Source organism: Schistocerca cancellata, chromosome 1 (genome assembly GCF_023864275.1).
Source record: "Schistocerca cancellata isolate TAMUIC-IGC-003103 chromosome 1, iqSchCanc2.1, whole genome shotgun sequence".
Taxonomy (NCBI): Eukaryota; Metazoa; Arthropoda; class Insecta; order Orthoptera; family Acrididae; genus Schistocerca; species Schistocerca cancellata.
The window spans coordinates 958,018,348-958,039,457 of NC_064626.1; the positions used below are offsets into that span (position 1 = coordinate 958,018,348).

The 21,110-nt window shown below is 42.0% G+C and overlaps 1 protein-coding gene across 1 annotated transcript in view; it reads left to right on the forward strand.

The window, feature by feature from the left end:
- LOC126118681 (nephrin-like) overlaps nucleotides 1–21,110 on the forward strand; it is a 199,806-nt gene that overhangs the window by 146,454 nt on the left and 32,242 nt on the right. Inside the window, exon 9 of the mRNA XM_049915052.1 lies at nucleotides 12,879–13,140. Coding sequence (XP_049771009.1) covers nucleotides 12,879–13,082 — 204 coding nt within the window. The 3' untranslated portion in view covers nucleotides 13,083–13,140. The remainder of the gene's footprint in view (nucleotides 1–12,878; nucleotides 13,141–21,110) is intronic.

A 21,110-nucleotide genomic window follows, 5' to 3' on the forward strand; every position in this document is an offset into this window, starting at 1 on the left:
TCGATAATTTTCACATCTGGCAACACCTGCTTTCTTTGGGATTGGAATTATTATATTCTTCTTGAAGTCTGAGGGTATTTCACCTGTCTCATACATCTTGCTCACCAGATGGTAGAGTTTTGTCACGACTGGCTCTCCCAAGTCGGTCAGTAGTTCTAATGGAATGTTGTCTACTCCCGGAGCTTTGTTGCGATTGAGGTCTTTCAGTGCTCTGTCAAACTCTACACGCAGTATCATATCTCCCATTTCATCTTTATCTACATCCTCTTGCATATCCATAATATTGTTCTCAAGAACATCGTCCTTGTATAGACCCTCTATATACTCCTTCCACCTTTCTCCTTTCCTTTCTTTGCTTAGAACTGGGTTTCCATCTGGGCTCTTGATATTGATGCAAGTGGTTCTCTTTTCTCCAAAGGTCTCTTTAATTTTTCTGTAGGCTGTATCTATCTTACCCCTAGTGAGATAAGCCTCTACATCCTTGCATTTGTGCTCTAGCTATCCCTGCTTAGCCACTTTGCACTACCTGTCGATCTCATTTTTGAGATGTTTGTAATCCTTTTTGCCTGCTTCACTTACTGCATTTTTATATTTTCTCCTCTCATCAATTAAATTCAATATTTCTTCTGTTACCCAAGGATTTCTAGTAGCCCTCGTCTTTTACCTACTTGAACCTCTGCTGCCTTCATCACTTCATCCCTCAAAGCTACCCATTCTTCTTCTACTGTATTTCTTTCCCCCATTCTTGTCAATTGTTCCCTTATGCTCTCCCTGAGACTCTGTACAACATCTTGTTCTTTCAGTTTATCCAGGTCCTATCTCCTTAAATTCCCACCTTTTTGCAGTTTCTTCAGTTTTAATCTACAGCTCATAACCAATAGATTGTGGTCAGAGTCCACATCTGCCCCTGGAAAGTCTTACAATTTAAAATCTTGTTCCTAAATCTCTGTCTTACCATTACATAATCTATCTAATACCTATTAGTATCTCTAGGATTCTACCTTGTGTACAACTTTCTTTTATGATTCTTGAACCAAGTGTTAGCTATGATTAGGTTGTGCTCTGTGCAAAATTCTACCAGGCGGCTTCCTCTTTCGTTTCTTACCCCCAATCCATATTCACCTAATACGTTTCCTTCTCTCCCTTTTCCGACTGACGAATTCCAGTCACCCATGACTATTAAATTTTCATCTCCCTTCACTATCTGAATAATTTCTTTTATTTCATCATACATTTCATCAATTTCTTCGTCATCTTCAGAGCTTGTTTGCATATAAACTTGTACTACTGTGGTAGGCGTGGGCTTCGTATCTATCTTGGCCACAATAATGCGTTCACTATGCTGTTTGAAGTAGCTTACCCGCATTCCTATTTTCCTATTCATTATTAAACGTACTCCTGCATTACCCATATTTGATTTTGTGTTTATAACCCTATAGTCACCTGACCAGAAGTCTTTTTCCTTCTGCCACCGAACTTCACTAATTCCCACTATATCTAAATTTAACCTATCCATTTCCCTTTTTAAATTTTCTAACCTACCTGCCCGATTAAGGGATCTGACATTCCACGCTCCGATCCGTAGAACGCCAGTTTTCTTTCTCCTGATAACGACATCCTCTCGAGTAGTCCCCTCCCGGAGATCCGAATGGGGGACTATTATACTGCCGGAATGTTTTACCCAAGAGGACGCCATCATCATTTAACCATACAGTAAAGCTTCAAGCTCTCGGGAAAAATTACGGCCGTAGTTTCCCCTTGCTTTCAGCCGTTCGCAGTACCAGCACAGCAAGGCCGTTTTGGTTAGTGCTACGAGGCCAGATCAGTCAATCATCCAGACAGTTGCCCCTGCAACTACTGAAAAGGCTGCTGCCCCTCTTCAGGAACCACACGTTTGTCGAAATCTCAACAGATACCCCTCCGTTGTGGTTGCACCTATGGTAAGGCCATCTGTCCCGCCATTTGAGGTATTGGAAGCAATTAAGCCCATATACAGGAACCTAAGTGACACTAAACTATTGTAAGGGTGCTTACATGGAAAGACACAAAATGTTAATTAATGTTTCAACCATGTGATATGGGAACACCTGCCTAACACTGTGTTTCTAGGTTTCAATACCATGAGACTAGGTGTATTAGCTGCAGTTATTTGCTTTAATGATGAGGCAGTTAACAGATGTGATGTTTTAGAGTTGTTCGGACTAAATCCTGGTTTCAATATGAAAGAAGCACTGATGGCTATTGATTCCTTCTGAGTGGCCGAAGGCGAAAAATGGGCTCTTGAGGCAACTAAAGACGAGCAAGAAAAGGAAGAGAGAAGATGAGGAACATTCAAACCAAGAATATCGTACAACTATAGGGTTTTAAGAACAAGAGAGGGGAGTAACAGAAGAAATGTTTCTTTAAACTGAATTTCCCAAGAATAAAATTTTCTGACATGTTTATTGTAAGCAAAAAAAAAATTGTTTGAGCTAGAGGTCTGAAATTTTTTGTGAAATTTCAGGCTACCATTTGGAGAAATGTAGACTACAGACACCAGCTTACCATAACCAGGAGGAATAATATACCTTTATTATTTATTAAAAAAATACCTTAATTTTTGATTGTGTAATTTATGTATTTGTATTATAAAAACTATTGATTGAAATCATTTGATTGTAGTCTACCTTTTAGATAACAATGTGCACGAAGTTTTAAGCGTCTACGAAAAGTAACTATTAAGTCAATAGAATTCAAATATAGACTGGAAGATTACTGACCGACATATATGTTTATATAATAAAGTTTATATCAGAGCTACTCTGATTACTCTTATACCAAAATCCTCATCCTTAAAACACTTTCATTGTCCTAAAATTTCTTTCTATTCAGAGTTCACATTACGTAGTTAGACCCTCGTAAACTTTACGAAAATTCTTACTGCTTTTCCTGCCGTTCATTTCCAAGTTACTTTAATTATTAAATAGAAGCCGCTGTCCTCCAAAGAAATATTCTCAAAACTTTTGCTCTTTTTGCCCGTGCGTGCCTGATTTTGTGTTCGCCTTCTTTCTTCTGTTATGTATTATTTTGCTTCCAAGCATTTTATGTCCTCCTTCCTTTTTCCGTTACGTGTTAATTTGCGCCCAAGTTTAAAGGATTTATTAACTTTCTCTGCTTCATGGTCTCCAATATTTGTGTTACTTTTATCGCTAATCTCATTTCTGTTACTCCTCATTACTTCCGTCTTTCTTCGTTTTACCCTCAACCAGTATTTTCTGCTCATTAGACTGTTCATTCCATTCAAAAGTTCCTGTAATTCCTCTTCAGATTGACTGAGGGTAGAAATATCATCAGTGAATCTCATAACTGATATTATTTAACTCTGAATTTTAATCTTACTATTGAAATGTTATTTTATTTCCACCGTAGTTTCTTTGATTTATCGATTGAACATTAGGTGTGAATGACTGCACCCCTGTCTTACAACCCTCTTAATTCCATCACTTCATTTATGGACTACTGTTCTTATTCTCAGTTCTTGTACATAATGTATATTATCGGTTCTTTTTTCAAGTCTTACACGCACTTTTCTGACAAGGAACTCCTTGAGTGTGAAGTCACAAAAGTCCAATGATACTTACAGCATTCGACGCCTAGCATATTGTCTACAATGCGACCACAATACTGGCTGTTAATGGCAACAGGGGGCGGGACTGGAAGTATCCAGTGTTGGAGTATAATTTGAGGCTACGCAGCAGAGTTGAACTACTTAGTCGACGAGTATCTAACAATACTGTAGCTGTGCTAGTGGCGTTGATACAAAGAAGAGCAATAGCAACGATAAACAAAGCAAACATTGTATTATATCTACAACAGTTGCCGAAACAGACATTTCGTCAGAATGGAATCCAAGGAATTTTGCACAGTAAGAAACAAGTGACAGAAGAAATATTACCGTTTCTGCAAATGATTCAAAGTAATATATGGTGTCGTATACGCTCAGCTGCGTGGAAAATGTACATGAGAAGCATAGTGTTGAAGGTACGTGCTTATCAAGTGAAAGTAATATTGAAACATGTCGAGCCATGTACTTCATCATCCTTGTCGACAAATCCCGTCTCCAGTAAAACGTAGATGCTTGCTGGTTTCAACGATGCTCGATACAATTTACAGGATATGTAAGTTACCTACTACCTTATGCTAAACGGCGGGCGAGATAGATTACAGTGATTTCAATGAAAGCAGAGGATGGTTACATAATGTCAAACAGTGCTACAGATTTGGAAGACGTAAGATAATGGAAGTTCAAACAAAGCGTCAAGTGACGATGCACAGCAAACTGCGGAATCGGCCTGAAAATTTGTAGAGATAAATAAACTTGTCCCATCGTTCATCAAGGAATTTGTTTCCAGCCTCTGTCAGTGTTCATTGGGAGAAGAAATTCATATGAAAGGAACCTTGGAAATAAGAGGTACCAAGAGCAAATGCTATCAATGCCTTAATGGATTCGTATAAAATTACGCCGACTGTTAATCTGGATAATAAATTTGCTGGAAATTTGTTTATTGTACTGCGAGAAGTTGGAGGTGTTCTGCGGCAACTAGGTTTTTTTCTCGTGTCTGTGATCTTGTAAAGGCAGTAGGGAATATTTACGTTGCAGCAAGCAAGAGTGGGGAAGTGGGCGTAAGAGAACAACTATGGTGTGAGCACTGATTTTGGCCAATATATGGTCACGATAACTTGCTTTTGTTTGACTCCTGATCTGCGTATAAAAATCATACTCTTTTAGAGCAAACTATCCCTCCTGAAAAGTGTGTGACATTGAAATTCACAACACCTTGAAGCATTAGACAGAGTCAGCCTTTGAACGTTTGTTTTTCCTGTGCGTATAAAACATTACCGCACTAGCTGCAGCTACGCCTTGAAGGATAGCCAGTTTCACGAAAAGCTCCACGACACATTACTTCTCATTTGGTTGCATGCTGTCACATTCCATCAGTTCCCATCACCAGGCTACAGCAATACGAATCTATGTGCATTCTTTAAAAATGGATAGCTAGCTGAACGTCTGCACGCTTCGCAACTCCCAAGGAGTTCGTCTTCGATCTTGATGGAGGGAACTTTTGTCATCACTGTGGCGCTCTATTTATCATTACATGTTCATGGCGCAAGATAATGATTTAAAAATGAATACGAACAATCACAACCGCAATAAATATTTTATATAATTTCAGTTAGCGTTCGTGAATCTGTACCGCATGCTCCGTTCACGGCCACCATCTACCATCATGGTGTGGGTCTGAAGATGTTCTGAAACGGACCTAACCGGTAACCTTATATAAAAAATAGTTTACTGTGGTTGTGACTGTTCGTATTCATTTTTAAATAATAAGTAAACCGCTGTGCTCCAGAGAGACATGTTCTCAAAAATTATTAATGATTTGTTTTGAAAATTTCCTGTATGTCGACGATGTCCATTTTATGAAGTGTAGTTAATAGAAAGTACAAGAGGTACATCCGATAGACGCTTGCCCCTCTGTAACTCCAGGACGATTGTTTTCGGTCGCCCTCTTGATGCACATGGTGTGTCATTAGCAACAAATATTTTTCCTCTCATAAATTTAACACATCACATTCAAATGAGACTCACCAAGGACTGAAGTTTCGACGTCGCACTCAAGAGGTTCCTTGCGACAACTCTGAATATCCTACACGATGGCGATTTTCGGGTCTTACACGTGCTGCAGGATGCTGGATCTTCGTATTCCCCCCTCTCTCTCTCTGCAATACTGATCACGTTTTATTGGATAAGAGTTCTAGATTTCAGCTGCATCCGAGTTTAGATTCGAACGTTAGTATTTACTACCAAACAGTAAATGAAATGTATTACACACACACACACACACACACACACACACACACACACACACACACACACACTCGGAGAGGGAGAGGGAAAGGGAGAGAGAGAGAGACACGCAAGGAAAGTTCAAATTCTGCACCATATGATATGAGAACAAGTGAACATTAACAGGAAGTCGAGACATAGCAACAACGTTAACACTGAGTTTTGTAAGGTAAAAATTTATTGTTTGGGAGTGAAGTTCCACAAAATATGTATGGGGTTTCCGTGAGCATATCGACAACAGATGATAATTCAGCTGAGGCAGGTATTTTCGAAAATAAATGTAAATAATCGTAAAATATAACCGGTAAATATTCCCGCACAACAAAACTGTATTTAGTGATACAGTTAACTTGCTGACTAAACTCGCAGTAACATTCTATAATTTGCAGGTGTGAAGCTATCAGTGTCAAATAACATACAAAGGATTCTACATAACCCAAAAATGTAGAAATTTTAAGGTAACGCAGCAACAGACAAACACTGCTTTTATTCCTCATTTCGTTTGAATAAGTATTACTTGCAACATATTTGCATTTCACAAAACTAAATAAAGAATACCGCACTGCTGACGGCATAAAGGTGCTCAGCGATATTTGGGCTTATGTAAGAAGTAGTTGTCAGCGTTAGAGGCGGACACAATTTCCAGTATGAACTTTTATATGTGCGACGTTCACAACTGTTCTGCAACATGTTCATGGTGAATAAATCAGCCACTGTTGTAAAATATTTTATTACCCGAAGTCTTGCACGACAGAAGTCACTATACACTGCCACGATTTCTGGATCTGAGCCGAATCATCAGATGTATCTGAAATCTAGCAGTAGTAGGACATCATGTTAACTCCTAACAACTAATGGGCTTACATCTACCATAGAGGGACCATCAATTAGAGAGTTACTCCGAAATCTGGCAGTAGTAGGATACCATGTCCATGCTGTAGAAAATAATAGGAAAACGTCTACCGTAGGTGTACGATGAATTTGGGATGTTATTTGAGATCCACCAACGGTAGACATTGGCATGTTAGTTGTTGGGGCACAGACACAACATCTTACTACTGCTCAATTTTAGATACATGTGATGATGGGGCTAAGACTCCTAAACTGTTGTAGTATATAGCGACTTCTGTTGTACAAGTCCTATATCAATAAAGTATTTTATAGTTGTGTAGCATTTGTTTACCCTGAACACGATATCCAGTAATTGCGTCCTGTTGGAATTGTGTGAACAATATATTTCGTGTGTGACGGCGCAAAGTGCACTGTGTAAAATAGACCTCTTTGGCATTGTCTAACACTCTTTGTGTGCGCTAATTATTCTGTTGTGTTCGCTGTAAATTTTTTTGTTCTTGAATGTGCAAATATAGTTATTAGTAAAATGTCATTTTTTTCTCCTTAATACTTATTCAGCTGCGCAAATTCCAATAGGTTATGGGCCCAGGCTGCATTTGGAATAAGTATATCAATAAAATAGTAGGGAGAAAGTATTGGAAAAGTTCAAAATTTACGTGAAGTGCGAGCTATCCTTACAAGACGATCGCAATTTTTCTCCGCATTATTTTTCGGTGTTCTTTACGGCAATAAAAAGCAAGTTACCGTTAAGAATGAGTGCGGCACAAATTCCACAGACTGAAAGACTTATAGGTCGCGAAAACTATGCAACCTGGAAGTTCGCAGTAGAAGCGTATTTACGTTTAGACGACCTATGGGACGTGGTAGAGGGGATAATGAAATCCACGGATCAGAATTATTCAAATAAGGATAGGAAAGCAAAATCAAAATTGATATTACTGATTGATTCGGTGAATTATGTTCACGTTGAAAAAGCTGCTACAGCGAAAGAAGTCTGGGACAATTTACGAAGTGCATTCGAGGATGGTGGTCTTACGAGAAAAGTAGGATTATTTCGCGAGTTAATTACCACTCGTCTGGACAAATGTAAGAGTGTAGACGAATACGTTAACAAAATAATAACGACGTCGAACCGACTAAGAAACATCAGATTCGAGATCGCTGACGAATGGATAGGAACATTACTGTTGGCAGGACTGCCCGAAAGGTATGCACCTATGATTATGGGACTTGAAAGCTCGGGTATACCAATCACAGGTGACAGTGTTAAGGTGAAAATCCTGCAGGACGTAAAGAGTGCTCCAAGCTGTTGTACATTGGAGAAGGAAGGTGCGTCTGCTCTCTACTCAAAAAACAAAAAGAAGAAACTGGTGAGGTGCTATAAATGTCAGAAGATGGGACATATTGCGTCTCAGTGCAAAGAAAAAGCAAGATCAGACACTCAGCAAAAGAGGTATGTTCCTGATAGCCCAGAAAGAAGGACCAATAACAAAGGTAAGGCACTCTCATGTTTTTATTCTTTTGGTGGGATGAGTAATCGTGATATGGAATGGATTTTAGACTCAGGTGCATCTGTGCATTTTGTTAAAGATAAATCACTTCTTTATGACATCAAAGATAAGACTCATATGGGAATATCTAGTGTTGATGGCAACAAGCTCCAGTGTCACCAGGCTGGGAAACTAGATCTACATGTAAGTGTAAATGGTGAATCAGATATGGTTACAGCACACAATGTTCGTTATGTGAAAAATGTGGCAACTAACCTGCTGTCTGTAGGGGAAATTGTCAAGAAAGGAAATACAGTCACTTTTGACATGCAGGGTGCAAGAGTAATCAGTGAAAGTGGTGAAGTTATAGCTACAGCAAGTAACGAAAGGGGTATTTTTAAGTTGGATACCATTGACAGTAAACATAAAAATGTTAGTGATTCAGTGTATTCAGCAGAAGGTTTTTTATGGCACCGGAGGCTTGTACATCTAAATAGAAAGAGTATGTCTATAATAAAGGATATGGTAAAGGGAATACAGAATTTTAGTGTGTCCAAGGATCCTTGTGAGACATGTGTAAAGGGAAAACAAGCAAGGTTACGCTTCAAGACTAGTAAGAGTAAATCCACAGAAGTCTTACACTTAATCCACACAGATGTATGTAGCCCGATGGAGTGTGAATCCATAGGTGAAAGTAATTATTTTCGTACGTTTATTGATGATTACTCACGATATACTCGTGTTTATTTTCTTAGTTCTAAAGACCAAGTGAGAGATATCTTTGAGGAATATTGCAATATGGTTGAAAGGTGGACGGGAAAGAAGATCAAGATCATCAGGTCTGATAATGGGAGAGAATATATTAACCAAAAATTGAAGAAACTTCTGGCAGAAAAGGGAATCAGGCATCAAACCACCATAAGGTACAGCCCATCTCAAAATGGGGTTGCTGAGAGGGCTAATAGGACCATTGTTGAGAAAGCAAGGAGCATGATGACTGACACTGAATTATCCAAAGACTTTGGGCAGAGGCAGTGCCAACAGCTGTATATTTGAACAATAGATCACCTACAAAAGCATTAAAGAATAGAACCCCTTATGAGATATGGATAGGAAAGAAACCTGATCTAAGCAATATAACGGTTTTTGGGTGTGATGCAATGGCACATATTCCAAAACAGCTAGGAGGAAAATGGGATCCGAAAGCTAAAAAGTATATTTTTGTAGGCTATTGTGAAAATTCAAAGGGCTACTGATTAATGGATCTATTGAGTAAAAAGATTGTCACAAGTAGAGATGTAATATTCTTTGAAAATAGAAAGGACTCAAAAGAGAGCAAAACCCCTAATTCAACTGCACCTAGTTCAGAAGGTGAAACCCTGTGTGAGGAAATAGAAAGTGAAGAAGAGGAAGACGACAGCCAAGGACAAATGGATACAATTTATGACGACAATGAGTTACAGGATGAAAAAAATGAAGAAAACAATGTAAGGCGTTCTTCTCGTGTACCAAAACCGAACGAATATCCGGATTTTGAGATGTATACAACACAGTCTTTTAATGCTGAGCCAAGAACAGCACAAGAAGCAATGAGTGGCCCAAACTCTCAAGAATGGAAAGAAGCGATGAAGAGAGAATTAGAATCTTTATATCAGAACGAAACCTTTGAATGGGTAGATATGCCAGGAGATAAGAATCCACTGCAGGCAAGATGGATATTCAATTTGAAGAACCCCGAAAGCTCATCACCAAAATACAAAGCAAGACTTGTGGTAAAAGGATATTCACAAAAACAAGGGGTAGATTACGAAGAAACTTTTTCACCTGTAGTCAAGTATGCATCATTGAGATATCTTTTAGCCTTGGCAGTAAAACGAAATTTAATAATTCATCATATGGATGTTAAAACGGCATATTTAAAAGGGAAATTGGAGGAGGAGATATATGTCATTCCACCAAGAGAAGCCATAAAAACCAGATCAGAAAGTAAAAATATTTGCCGTTTGAGAAAATGTATTTATGGACTTAAACAAAGTGGACGTTGCTGGAATCTATGTCTATATGAAACTCTAATAAATATGAATATGAAGCAATCCAAGGCAGATCCCAGCATTTACTATAAAGGGAGAAAAGACGAAATAATAATAATGGCGATATGGGTGGACGATTTCTTTATCCTGACTGAAAGTGAAGGCCAAATGAGAATTTTCAAGAAACAGCGGCAAACCAAGTTTAAGGTGCATGATTTGGGAGAAGTCAAACGTTATTTAGGTATGCAGATTACTAAGGATGAAGAAAGACAAGAATTGAGCATAAGTCAATCATCATACACGGAAAAAATATTAAAGAAATTTGGCATGAGTGATTGCAAACACATAAGTACTCCAATGGAAGTAGGAGTGAAGTTAAGTGTAAACGAGACTGATGTGGAATGTGACAAGAATGTTCCTTATTTACAAGCAGTAGGGAGTCTGTTATATTTGTCTCAAACGTCACAACCCGACATTGCTGTTGCCACCAATGCAGTCAGCAGATATTGCAGAGACCCAAAGGAAATGCACTGGAAAGCTGTAAAGAGGATATTCCGATACCTAAGAGGAACCTCATACTATGAGTTAAAATACCATAGAGATGGTAACGCAAAACTAGAGGGATATAGCGATGCGGACTGGGGGAGTGAATTGGGAGACAGATACTCCACCACTGGCTGCTGTTTTAAATTAATGGGGGGCCTCACATCATGGTCCTGTCAAAAGAAAAAACTGTTGCATTGAGCACCGTAGAGGCCGAGTACATGGCACTATCTTACACCACACAGGAAGCATTATGGTTACGAACATTAATAAGTGAAATAGAACCCAATTTAATTGAGGGACCTACAACCATCTTCTGTGACAATAAGGGAGCCATAAACCTAGCTAAAATGATGTTACTAGTGTTAGAACAAAGCATATTGATATACGTCACCATTTCATTCGGGACCACATAGAGCGACAGAACATTGCCGTGGACTATCTGCGCACGGAAGACATGTTAGCTGACCTTCTGAACAAACCCTTGGAAACGGAGAAGATTGAGAAGATTGTGGGACTATTTGGTTTATCTTGTGGAAGCAACACACAAATTATAAGTTCAAGGAGGGGTGTTGGAATTGTGTGAACAATATATTTCGTGTGCGACGGCGCAAAGTGCACTGTGTAAAATAGACCTCTTTGGCATTGTCTAACACTCTTTGTGTGCGCTAATTATTTTGTTGCGTTCGCTGTAAACTTTTTTGTTCTTGAATGTGCAAATATAGTTATCAGTAAAATGTCCTTTTTTTCTCCGTAATACTTATTCAGCTGCGCAAATTCCAATAAGACCGAACAAGGCCACTGCAAGAGCTCCAAAAGGAAATGATAAAGAAATACACTACTGGCCATTAAAATTGCTACACCAAGGAGAAAAGCAGATGATATATACTAGAACTGACATGTGATTACATTTTCACGCAATTTGGGCGCATAGATCCTGAGAAATCAGTACCCAGAACAACCACCTCTGGCCGTAATGACGGTCTTGATGCCGTTCGGTGTGGCCGGGCGGTTCTAGGCGCTTCAGTCTGGATCCACGCGACCGCTACAGTCGCAGGTTCGAATCCTGCCTCGGGCATGGATGTGTGTGATGTCCTTAGGTTATTTAGGTTTAAGTAGTTCTAAGTTCTAGGGGACTGGTGACGTTGACCACAGACGTTAAGTCCCATAGCGCTCAGAGTCATTTGAGCCATTTTTTTGAACGGTCTTGATACGCCTGGGCATTGAGTCAAACAGAGTTTGGATGGCGTGTACAGTTACAGCTGCCCATACACGGATGCGACCATCATGATGCTGTATACAGAACCTGGATTCATCTGAAAAAATTACGTTTTGCCATTCGTGCACCGAGGTTCGTCGTTGAGTAGACAATCGCAGGCGCTCGTGTCTGTGATGCAGCGTCAAGGGTAACCGCAGCCACGGTCTCCGAGCTGATAGTCCATGCTGCTGCAAACATCGTCGAACTGTTCGTGCATATGGTTGTTGTCTTGGAAACGTCCCCATCTGTTGACTAAGGGATCGAGACGTGGCTGCACGATCCGTTACAGCCATGCGAATAAGATGCCTGTCATCTGGATCCAGCATGGGGTTCCGTATTACCCTCCTGAAACTACCAATTGCATATTCTGCTAACAGTCATTGGATCTCGACCAACGCGAGCAGCAATGTCGCCATACGATAAACCGCAATCGCGATAGGCTACAATCCGGCCTTTTTCAAAGTCGGAAACGCGATGGTACGCATTGCTCCTCCTTACACGAGGCATCACAACAACGTTTCACCAGGCAACGCCGGTCAATTTCTGTTTGTGTATGAGAAATCGGTTGGAAACTTTCCTCATGTCAGCACGTTGTAGGTGTCGCCACCGGCGCCAACCTTGTGCCAATGCTCGGAAAAGCTAATCATTTGCATATCACAGAATCTTCTTCCTGTCGGTTAAATTTCGCGTCTGTAGCATGTCATCTTCGTGGTGTAACAATTTTAATGGCCAGTAGTGTAATTGTATACAGCAATTTTTATATGCAACACTTCGCCTAGCACCTAAAGAGACACCCGGCGACGTGTACCGCTGTGCAGGGGCCAGTGGTGCTGGAGGCTGCCTGCTGGCCCGTGCCAGTGCCGGTGGCCGTCCCCCACCCGCAGCCGCTGCTGGAAGCGCGACCTCCGCCCCCGGCGCTGCCGCTGCCGCTGCTCAAGACCTCCGCCGGCGGCTGCAGGAGCCGCCACGACGCGGGCACGCAGACGCCGCACCTGGCGCGCCACAAGGAGAGCGCCGTCTAGCCGAGCGTCCACACCTCTCGCGCCCGAGCTGTCTGCAGCTGCGTTTCTGCGGTTTTACGTAAGTTTTACGTGATAGTTGTGACTACTGGAGCTTCAGCGTACAGCGACGAGTATCAGCCCTTTCTTTCGACACTGGAAAAGCAATCTAAACCGCGCTTTACTCTGTATGGTCAGAAGTATCCGAACACCTATCAATAGACTGGGGGTCACTATCCGTTACGTTTAGGGTGGTTTGAACTCTACTGCGATAGCTTCCATTGAGATGCCTGTAGAGGAATGACAGCCCACTTCTCGTCAAGAGGCGCTAGATGGTGCGGACTCGAGTGAGGCCTAACCCGTCCCAAAGGTGTTGCACTGGTGTAAGTTCGTAGGCTTCCACGGCCTGTGTCATTTTGTATAGAATAATTTGAGTGTTGGGCCACATCATTGTAACTACTAAAACAGTTGAATTGCCGACGTTTCGGCCGATTTGTAGCTGGCCTCTTCAGGGCGGTTCACTGTAAACCGCCCTGAAGAGGACCGCAGCAAATCGGTCGTAACGTCGGCAGTTTAGCTGTTTCAGTAGTTGAAATGATGCGGTCCAATACCCAAAGTTATTTGATCTGAAGTGTTGCATTGGTTTCAGATCGGGACAATGGGCGGGACAGTCCATTTGAGGAATGTTATTGTCCACAGAATATTGCCTTACAGAGACTGCTTACGACAGAGTGCACTGTTACACTGATACAAACAGTAATTGTCTCTGAACTGTTCTTTTACTCTACGCAGCACAATGCTGACAAATGAGTTCGTATTCTTCCGTATTTAGCTTTTTCTGAAGCATAATAAGGCCACCACATTCTAAACACATGCAATAACATCACCCCCTCTCTACTTCACTGTTGGCACTACACATTACGGCAGGTAAGGTACTGCAAGAATTACACAAATCTCTAACTGACATGGGCAGCCATTCGTCACCCGCGGGCTTGATTCACATACTTACTTAAGTTCACGGGTCACCTCGTCACCTAGCGAGACAGCAACGCTCTAGCCCATCAAAGTCAAAACTAGCGTCCGTGACGCTACTGTTTATGAGGTAACGCGACTGTATGATGGCACCCGTTTCCCTACACGTTAGGCCAACAAATTATTCCTCAAAACTACGTTCATTTTACGACGGTTGTTTAATAAGAAATTCCCCACATTTTTTAAAGCCATTAATATACATAGACAAACGTCCCTGACGGTTACATTCGATGTTTTTTTCTGTGCGTCGTGAAGTGTCGAACCGGTCTAACACATGGCAGAGCCGTAGTACAGCGTGAAAATGACATCTACATACGACTCACGTAACAAGCAGCGTGCCGTTATTGGATACTTGTGTGCAGAAAAACAAATAGTGGTGAACATCCATAAACGTTTGAGTGCAATGTATTCCGATGCTGCAGTGGATAGGCGTAGGCTGGGCCACGGGTAAAGAAACCTACAGCCTCAGGAAATCCAGAAACAGAGCTCCATGATCAGCCACGCTCGGGACGTCCTGTCACATGCCACTGCTACAGACATGCTGAATCCTGCGGATACCATTATTCGTGCCGACCGGCACATCACAACTCGACAATTGGCTCTACAGTTGTCAGCTCGCATTCGAAGTGCGTCTGCAATGATCGAGAGTCTTAGATATGCAAAGAGGTGCTCACGATGTGTTCCATGAGTGCTCACAGCGGACCCCAAGATACAAAGAAAGGCCATGTCATCTGAGTTGTTGGGGCGTTTTGAGACAGACGGAGAGGCCTTTCTGTCATGCATCGTTACGGGGGACGAAAGCTGAGTGCACTACTTTGCGCCGGAAACAAAAAGGCAGTCCTAGGAGTGGCATCATCCTCATTGAACACAAAAGAATAAATTGAAGAAACCCTCTCTGCCGGAAAAGTCATGGTGACAGTCTTCTGGGATTGTGATGACGTCATTCTCGTGTATGTGATGCCAAGAGGGTCAACCATCAATTCACAGGCATACGTAAAGACCCTGAATAAATATAAGAACCGTTTCCGACATGTTCGATCGGACAAGATCGGACAAGAATCTTGCCACAACACGCTAATGCACGACCACACACAAGTTTCAAAAGCCGAGAATACATCGCCAAATTGGGTTGGACATCATTGCCTCATCCACCCTACAGTCCTGACCTGGCATTCTCGGACTTCCATCTCTTTGGGTTGCCTAAAGATTCTCTACGGTGAACACACTTTGAAGATGAAGATGACGAGAGCGGCAATTTAGCAGTGTAAACATGGCTACACCTACAGGACAAGAGCTTTTACCAGCAGGGAATACATGCTCTTCCACAAAGCAGGCGTACGGCCATAGAGCGTAATGGAGACTGCGTATTAAAATAGGACATGAAAAAGACATTTCGATGTACATTGTCACCAAGTTCTGACTGATAATAATATATGTGTTCTGAGAAAAAAAATTGGGCGTTACTTACTGAACGACCCTCGTGTGTTCACCCCCTTTTTAAATATTTACATTTATTTATCCGCCGTGAAGGTTATGTCTTTACTTGCGAAGTTTTACAATAACTCTCTTAAAAACTTCCGTTGCAAACTCCTACAACGCTGTTAGTACAGAAAAAAAATGTTCATGAGACATAAATAAATATTAACTTCTGAAGATGGGAAACCAGGCAACTTGAAATGTCATCATCGAAGAGATAGTGCTCATAAAACTAACTTGTTACAGCTAATTAAAAAATCACCTTTAATTTCAACAGCAGCAGTGTTCAAAAACGTTCACAACGGACAAGAATTATTTAGTAAAGTTAATACCAGAAAGAACAGGGAAACAAAACGCGGCTGCGAGAGACGCAATCCCTGTCGACAAGTAATTAACAGTAATTCTGCGACTTTTGGCCGCAAGCAAGTCATTCAAGTGTTTGAAATTTTGTGTGTAAATATCCACAAACATTATTTTGAAGGATTTTTTAAATATTTGACAAGAAACACTTTTTATGACTGGTCGTAAAAGCATCGGTTGATTCTATAACACGAAATAAATCACGTGCTCAGACTGCAAAAGTGATTTACGTTTTTGTTCGAAACGAGCGACGGCAAAATGGCGTGCACGGTGTAGTAAAAACTTTCACCGGTCTGCGACGTGAGCTGCGAAGCCAAGGCGAACCGAGTGTCAGCGGAAGTATTCGAGGAATGCGTCCCGGGCGGAGTACAATGCTAGCGCCATATTCTTTCCCGCAAGAATTTCTTCCGCAGGCGGGATTGAAAGCAGTCACAGCCGGGTGCGGCCCGCGGGCGGCTGGCGGCCACCCGTGGTGTGTAAAGTTCCCTTTCGAGCTCACGAGTGATGTCTTCCGCTGATTTCATGCGATCTTTGACTACCACTAACCGCAAGGCTCGACCGTCCGTTAGCTGTGATAGCTCCATCGACTTTGCACTTCACAATCACATTACCAGCAGTCGACATGAAGAGCCTTACAAAGTAAGAAAGGTCCCCGATTGACTTTTTACTCAGGTGACATCCAATGACAGAAAAACGTTCGAAGTCACTGATTTTTCCTTGACAATCGATTCTGCTTCCAACTCCGGTCACTTACGTCTAGTGGTCAGTTCCGCATTACATAGCGGTGTCCAGATACTTTTGATCAGGTTAATGATTCACATCAAATACAAATAATGCGTTCCGAGAGTTGCCAACATTCGTTACAAGCAGTGATCGTTCTATTAGTGACCATGACAATTGTCCTCTTTCTAAAATTTTTTCCTAACCTTCCCTTTCTAGCATCACCGGTATCAATATTTATACATCACTAACATCTTCTGAGAATTTATTAGGAAAAGGCAGCCAGTCTATCTATGTTCACTTTTCAACACAGCTGAAATTTAGTTACCTGTATGAACTGAGCTCATCGAGATCCTTGCTTCCATAAAACGTGAAATAAAGTAGTGTTATGGCCGAAACAATAGATAAGTGTTTTATAAAATAAAATGTATTTGGTACGAGTTGTCATTGCATGCTCAATAAGTGCTGTCTCGTCATTATGCGATGTTCTACATATATTGTTGCTTTTCGCATCCACTTACACCTCCTCCTGTCTTGATACACCTCTCCCTGAAGTCCACTCACGGTCTCCGTGTTCCACTGTGATATGTACGTCTATAGTCTCTATGTCCTCTATCACAGTTCAGCGCAAACATAGTGACTCTTCTTGTCACTTCTAAAACTAATCAGTTTAGTCTTTCTGTTGGTGTAATGAAGAACTCGATAATTTCTGTAAGCATGTTTCACGTTTCAAACCAAATACCTTCTTTTATTGTGGGTTGGATACAACTCAGTTCCATTCCGAAGCTGACTGCACCTCCAACCCGACTCAACTCCATGTCCGTTCGGAACTCGGAGACACGGCGACCCGGGCACACTGGCTCGGACCCAACCACGCAGAGGTAGCTCTTGCGCACTGGCCACGACATCTCTGCACAAGGAAGGAACCGACCCACGTCCGTTAAGATGACCAACTGACGAGGTCCAGAAACGGTCAAAAGACCAAAATACACGTCGACCGATGAGACGACAAACCGAACGACCAACCAACGGTCGTACCGCTCCATTCTCCTTCCGTTGGACAGTGCATGTGTGTCGCCAGCGGTCGGCAAGCACTTGTTTTCCGCACCTCACTCGCGCTCCGCCCACGACTGCACTGCTGCTCCGTCCCCCGACTGACTCTACTGCAGGTCCGTCCGCCCCGACACACGACGACCCGGAAATACTATCTATTGCTCCAGAGTTGGTACGACAGTGAACTTATCGATAAGTGCTACTGCTGCCACTCACAGTCAGCTAAGGCAGGAGGTTAGTGACGCCAGTAAATGGAATAAGAGAACGAGGTAGCGTTACCGTAAGAGAAGATGACAAAGAATAAACGGCATAAACACGAGCCGCGCACGGCTCACCGACTTTGTCCCGTAATGCAATGGGAACAGTCCTGGCCAGGCAAAATTTCGGGTGAGCATTGTCTTTCAGCGTAATATGTGCAACAAAACTGTTAGCTTTGCCTAAACCTTCAGAAAAAAGTTCCGGGAATTCTGTTAGCAAGCTAGCTACACTGTCTTTTCCATTGAATGGAGACACTGACAACACATTGTCCTCAATGTTAGAGCCAAACAAATCAAAAGAATCAAGACCAAATATGTTCTCACACTCGTGTAAAATCACTGTTCACATATTTGGGGGATAGATGGCAGGCAAAGTACATGTCCTGAGAACGTGAATGTCCTGTCCATTACAAGCCGTTAATTGCGGGATAGTTTGAAACAGGCTTGGGAACCTACCAGTTTATATGTGTGACGATTTAGCAATGTGACACAGGCACCCGTGTCCAACCGAAATTTCACGTTCCCCACAAGTAAGTAAATGAACAAAAAGTTTGTTTGACTGACGTATCACTGTAGAAACTGCACTTGAAATATACTGCATTAATGACACGGGCCTTGTGAGTAGAGTTTTGTGAATGGGTTGAATTCTTATGTTTGTTGCGTTGCAAACTTACAGATTGCACATGTCCTTTCCTTCCATTAGCGTAACACTGAACATGGCGGGAAGGGCAGTCTTTGCGTTTGTGCCGTGTATAACAGCGAGGGCAAGACTTAATTTTGTTCGCCTGTGTAGCTGCCTGCTTAGCGAATTGCGTACATGGCTTGGGGAGGTTGTTTACTCAGCGTTGTTAGCGCACGCCGTCGGTGCGGAATGGAGCGATGACAACTAAGGACTCAACTCGACAAATAGCTGGCCAGTCAAATGTATGAGGCGACAAGGCACCGCAATCATACTATCTAGAATTTTCACTACCTACTGAAATGTTGGATCGGACTGTTCCAAATCTGTTCTCTGATTTTGAGATCAGGCACATTGTACATGATCGCATCAAGCAAAATATTATCTCAATATAAAGCACCGCAAGCACATTTGAATTTGCATTTCCTTGTCATACCCTGCAAATCTGTTACCCATTTGCGATATGTTTGTTCTGACCGTTTGCCGGCCGCGGTGGTCTTCCTGTTCTAGGCGCTGCAGTCCGGAACCGTGGGACTGCTACGGCCGCAGGTTGGAATCCTGCCTCGGGAATGGATGTGTGTGATGTCCTTAGGTTAGTTAGGTTTAAGTAGTTCTAAGTTCTAGGGGACTGATGACCTAAGATGTTAAGTCCCATAGTGCTCAGGGCCATTTTTTTTTGTTCTGACCGTTTTTTGCAATTAAAGAACTGATACCTAGCTGCTACCACATTCACTTGTCGGTCATAATAATTTTTTAGGTAGTGTTTAATACTGTCATAGGCAAGTTCACTCCGAGTGGCGTTAGGAAAAAGTTTTTGAATGAGCGGAACCCTGCACTTCCTACCGTCGAAAAAGGATAGGCAAGTTTCAAAGTACCTGGGACGTTGTGAGCTACCATATGCGCATTGAACTGGTGCAGCCACTGGAGCCATTCCTCGTCTTGTTCACTAAACTGTTGTAAAGGTTGTATAGCAGCCGTATTAGGCGGTGCTTATTCTGTTGGGCACGCAGCGTTGGCGAGTAGCTACTGCACTGTTCTGAGCAGGGTAGATATTTGTTGACTCTGGAACTGAAGCATCCTCATTAGCTGTGTGGCATCTGACGCTTGCAGCCACGTCACCTGAGCAGGGGGCTGACTGGAGGGGCGAGCATGTGGGATGACACGAATTTATCATATAGATAAGGAAAGAAAAATAGGCAAAAATAAGTACAAAGACAGTTTCTGCGACACCCATCTGAAAACACCGATTAGCAAAAAACGATAAGAAACTGTTAAAGCAATATGCGTCCCTGCAACGTAAAAGAGAGAATTAAGGTGCCAAAATTAAAAAAAAAATCAGAAGTTCGTAGCCATGAGGAACGGGGATTGCTTGTTTCTAACACCTCTTCACCATTTGTGGGATTTTGCCCACTCGTTGCTTATAGGGTGCCTAAAGGATGTTGTGTTCTCGTAATGCTATACAAAAAAACAAATAATATTAGTAGTTTTATTTCTAGAATACAAATTGACAATACTTAACTTTTATTACCGCACATGTCACTAGCGAGAAGCGACATGAAAACAATGACGTTCTTGCTATACACAAAGTGCTTGCTATACACTTGGTACAGATCACGACAATCTGATAGCGCAGCACTGATCGCGTTGCAGACTGGGCCGACCTGAGCAGCCGACGCTAGCGGGAGCGGCGTTTATACTCAATTCTTCCAGGTGTCGCTCTTGGCACAGCGCGGTCCAATTCCGCGCACAATTGGCCGACGTTTTCTCCCCGCCTTCTCTGCTGTATCGTTCCACATCTTCGTTCCGGCGCTTGTGGTCACGCCAGAACATTCTTTACAATGGCAAAAGATTCCAAACTAGTCTCCCATTTGAATCTCCCATAGGGGACTGCCAAAGGGAAGTGACGAGTAGAAAAATTTGGAATAATCACCGACACGTTAACATACCATGAATCTGTGCATGGAATGTATAATTGTGTTCGTTGAAGTGAAAGGGAAGAGGACAAATATTTTTGGTCAGTCGAATACTGGGTAATATTAACAACTGCAATAAATGGTATAGTGGGGTATGATTCGTTATGAATAGGAAACAAGCACAGGCAGTGAGCTACTGTGAGCATTTCAGTGAGAGGATTGTTATCATATCATTCGATAGGAAACCAACGCCGACAACGGTAGCTCATGGGTACATGCAAACATCCTAAGCAGAAAATTAAGCTATAGATAAGGTATGTTAGGATCTCGAAGGTGTTGTAAATGGAGATGGAAATCTAATAATCATTGGGGTTAGGAACGCTTTTGTGAAGAAAGAGGAGAAGAAAGTGTTACAGAAGGATATGAATAGGAATCAGAGACAAGGAAGTCGAATTGAGTTCTGCAATAAATTTCAAATGGTAACAGCGTATGTTCTGTTGAAGAACCACAAGAGGAGGAGGTATACGTGGAAATGCCTAGAGAAAGGGGAAGATTTCAGTTG